This window comes from Octopus bimaculoides, chromosome 17 (genome assembly GCF_001194135.2).
Source record: "Octopus bimaculoides isolate UCB-OBI-ISO-001 chromosome 17, ASM119413v2, whole genome shotgun sequence".
Classification (NCBI taxonomy): Eukaryota; Metazoa; Mollusca; class Cephalopoda; order Octopoda; family Octopodidae; genus Octopus; species Octopus bimaculoides.
The window spans coordinates 49810527-49814815 of record NC_068997.1 but is presented as its reverse complement, the minus strand read 5'-3'; the positions used below and the strand labels follow the sequence as shown (position 1 = coordinate 49814815).

The 4289-nt window shown below is 40.0% G+C and overlaps 1 protein-coding gene across 1 annotated transcript in view; it reads right to left on the bottom strand.

The window, feature by feature from the left end:
- Positions 1–600: 600 nt before the first annotated feature.
- Positions 601–4289, bottom strand: part of LOC106884264 (tryptophanase) — an 11552-nt gene continuing 7863 nt past the window's right edge. Inside the window, exon 2 of the mRNA XM_014935547.2 lies at positions 601–3045. Coding sequence (XP_014791033.1) covers positions 1665–3045 — 1381 coding nt within the window. The 3' untranslated portion in view covers positions 601–1664. The remainder of the gene's footprint in view (positions 3046–4289) is intronic.

Here is a 4289-nt window from a genome sequence, read left to right as displayed (position 1 = left end):
TATATATATAGTTCAAAAAAGGAAAAAGACAAGAAAAAACAACAACGTGAGGACCTGATACAGATTGTGTTACTGGACGCTCGGGAAAGGAAAGAAAGTGAATTTGACGTTTCGAGCGGAGCTCTTCGTCGGAAGCAAAGAAAAGTCCAAAGAAGGGAAAGACGGAGGAAGAAAAAATCGCCAACGATATCCACGAGGTTACATTGATATATATATATATATATATATGCATGTGTGTGTTACGCTTTCGGAGTGGTTGGTGTTAGGAAGGGCATCCAGCCGTAGAAGCCATGCTAAATCAGAGAGAGAGAGAGTAAAAAAGAGAGACTGGCAGAAAAAGGAAAACATCCTTTGCATTTGAAAACTATGGAAATATATATAATGAATGCTAATTAAAATATCGTCTCAGGTCACTATCAACCCATGCCACTTTATTAGTGACTGGCTCGAACTCCACGAAAAAGAACTAAAGTGAATCGGAAAGAAAAAAATAAACGTACATATACATAGAGACACACAAATACACACACGACATACACGTAGATACAGAAAAGTAAATAGAGACGAAATAAAGAAGAAACAACGCGACATCAACGTACATCAGTTGAAAACGAATAAATTTATTCAGTTTTAATTCATTTCAAAATATAAAATTGCGTTAAACATTTTAGATATAAGTTTTATTGATAAGGTTTTCGAGTTTACAATCTCACGCTACTCCACTTGTAGATAAAGGTAAACGTAGCATTAATATAACTAGAGAGGGAGAAAGGCGGAGATGAACTATCTGTTTATTCATTAACAAATGTATAAACACTGGTACCATCTCAAACGTATACACACACACACAGCAATACACCAACATACATTAATCTAATATTAAATCTCTGAGCGGGAAGTAAACAGTAGCAGTACGGAATCGTAAAATATAATTGCCAACTAAATGGCAGTCCCATAGGGGACGATACTACTGTTGTTTTTAGCCCCAGGAAGACATCTCCTGCAGCTGGCTGACGACACATTGTCTGTGTCCGATTAGTATTTGTGAGGAGAAATCATCGTTTCCATCTCTAGCCTTACGTGATACACACCGGACACAGGCAGTGTGTCGTTAGACAGCTGGGGGAGATGTCCTCCTGGGGCTAAAAATAACAGTAGCATCGTCCTGTATGGGACCGCCATAGTTGGCAATTATATATATACGCACACACCTATATAACACTTTCAAATATTGGTACAGGAGCAGCAATTTCGGAAGAGGGGTTAAGTCGTTTACATCGACCCAGTGCACAACTGGTACTTATTTAATCGTCCCCGAAAGGATAAAAAACAAAGTCGACTTCGATGGAATTCGAACGCAGAACGTAAAGACGGGCGAAATGCTGCTAAGTTTTGTTTTCCGACGTTCTAACAATTCTGCCAACTCGCTGCGTTATACTTGATAGTAATAATCCTTATAAACTGTATAAAATTAGCTTCTTATCTGCTGATTGATTTTTTTTTCTTTTTTTTTTTTTTGCAAAGCACACGGTTAGAGTATTCGTAAAGCACCTTTCAGAGAAATGAGTCCAGAGCTAAGAACGAATGAAAAACACAGGGAAGGAAGGCATTACCAAATGTAACCTGTCATTACTTGCAGCGGACTCTTGCAAAGAGAAGACAGCTCAGTTTTTATCATTGATATCGTTTCCTATTAGAATATCGTTTATAGGTTTCATCCAAATCGTGAAATGTCTCAAGAGATGCGAAGATTTGACAATTTCCATTCCGTGGACGAGCTGGGCCTTTTTGGTGACATTGCCAAATACTTTTGCTACAAAATGTAGATGATTGACAGTATAGGTTCTTCTGGGTAAAGCCAGTCGAACGTATTCAAAAGGGTGAGTGTGTTTCGATCCATCTGGAGATTCACCAAACATTACATTACCGATTTCTCCGCATCGAATTCCACCTTCAATATATACGGCACAATTAAGAGACCATGCAGGATATTTAGCGAATTCTAGATGTGGCAACGCTTCATTTGCCTTCACATAAACTGCGTGTGCCCCGACCGGTTTAAAGACTGGAACGTTATTGTCTTCCAAGAAACCAGCCAACAACTTTGCTTGATGGATTCTTGACCGAAGGTAATTTTCGTTCATGGCTTCAGAAATTCCTACAGTGCATGCAGCAAGATTTGCCCCAGTTATTCCACCAAATGTTGAATAACCACTTTTGTATTCAACGATATCAAATATTTCTTTTGCCCATTTATCGTTGTTCAAAGCCAAAAATCCCCCTCCGTTGCTTATACCATCCTTTTTAAGAGACATAGATGCACCATCAAAATGGGAAAACATTTCATGTGCAATATCTATGATGGTGTGCTTTGAATATTTCTCGTCTAAAGTCTTGATAAAATAAGCATTTTCAACGAAACGACACGCATCCATGAAAACCGGGATATTATTTGTTCTACATAACTTCGTTATTACTTCTATATTTTGCATACTTACTGGAGCTCCAGCTACGACATTATTGGTGCAGGTAATTATTACAAGATGAATCCATGATCCATATTTATCTAGCGATTCCTTGAATTTTTCCACATTGACATCTCCCATAAACTTAGAAGAGGTGGCTGCTAAGTCTATCCCCATTGCACCAGACGATTCGACGTGTGCACGTGTCGTATCAAACAATGAATTGCTCAGGACAACGCTGTTTTTATTCAGTAACAGTTTTGCTACCAAGTCTTCTGCTCCTCTACCTTGGTGAACAGGAAATACATGTTTGAATTTGGTAACATGTTGAATGGTACGTATAAACTGTGTGACGTATTCCGAATTAATGGTTGAATGGCCAGCATTTATCATGGCGGACCACTGAGCTGCGCTTTGGCTTCCAGTGCCGGAATCTGTTAGCAGATCAATGAATATATCATCTGATTTCAAAAGGAATGGATTGTAATGAGCTTCCGTCAGACAATTTATGCGGTCTTCTCTTGAGATTAGCTTGGTGGGATAAAAAACCTTGATTTTGTAAGGTTCCATAGCTTGGAGACTGGCAAAGAGAAAAAATGGAAATTAAGTTTTAAAAAACTGGGTACAAGCTTGTCATGTGTGTGTATGTGTGTGTGTGTGTGTGTGTGTGTGTGTGTGTGTGTGTGTGTGTGTGTGTGTGTGTGTGTGTGTGTTTGTGTGTGTACTTGTGTGTGTGTGTATGTCTGTGCCTGCGCTCGTCTGTGTGTGTTCGCACACACATACGAACCCCCCCCACACACACACTCCCACGTTCTTATTCTTGCATTGGGCGTTTTGGCGCTGATTGAAGCGTCATTGTGGCGTGGTTTCCATAACGATTCACAAATGACAACCAATTCGCGTGTTTGTTGTAACGCTGCAAAGGGCCGCATCAATAAGTGTGAAAACCTGAAAGGGGAATATGTTGAATAAAATCATAATTAAGTGATCCTCCTGTTATTTTCTTTTACCCGAATCCAGGAACTTTGCAGCACCACCTCATATGTGTGTGTGCATGTGTGTTGAGTATGTTAGTGGGTATGTTAGTTTCTGGTTTTAAGTGTATCGCAATAGGCTTGGTTGGAAGCCTAAACTTCCGAGTTCTTTTACAGGGTTTAACAAAAACTCAAGGACCACTGAGAAGAGAATATGTTGAATGAAGCCATAATTAACTGATCTTCCTGCATTTTCTTTTACCCAAAGCCAGGAACCTTTCGACATGACCTCTTACATGTAGGGGTGTAGAGACGTAGTTATTTACAAGCGAAGTGAAGGAGGAGATTAAAAAAAGTGTGTGTGTGTACTTGCGATTGCGTGTGTGCATATATGCGTATACGTTAGTGCGCCTGCTATGTGTATGTGTGTGTGTGTGTATCTGAGTGTGTGCTCGTTGGTCATCACCGACCACTTGAATGGGAAGCAGGTTACTTAAGAGCAGGGAGCCGGTTTAATTGCTGGCTACTGGTCGGCGAGTAAACCAAAAACCCTTGTTTGAGTCGCTTGCGACTCTTGTCAGGAGGGTGTCTGGACAGCCAATAGGACGAAAATAAAACCTGTCGTAGAACGGAAGAGCCGACGGCCATCCATTTGAGGAAGGAAATGGCAAACCACCTCAATATCAATGACAATAAAACGCAGTAACTCTATGATTTCATTAGTTGGGAAAGTGAGTTTCGGATCAGACGGCCCACGTAAGCCGGAATTTCTCCGTTTTGACTGGAAGTTTTTCCAATATTTTTCACCAAAGTCTTCCGAATGACGCGAAAAAAAAAAAAAAAGAAAAAA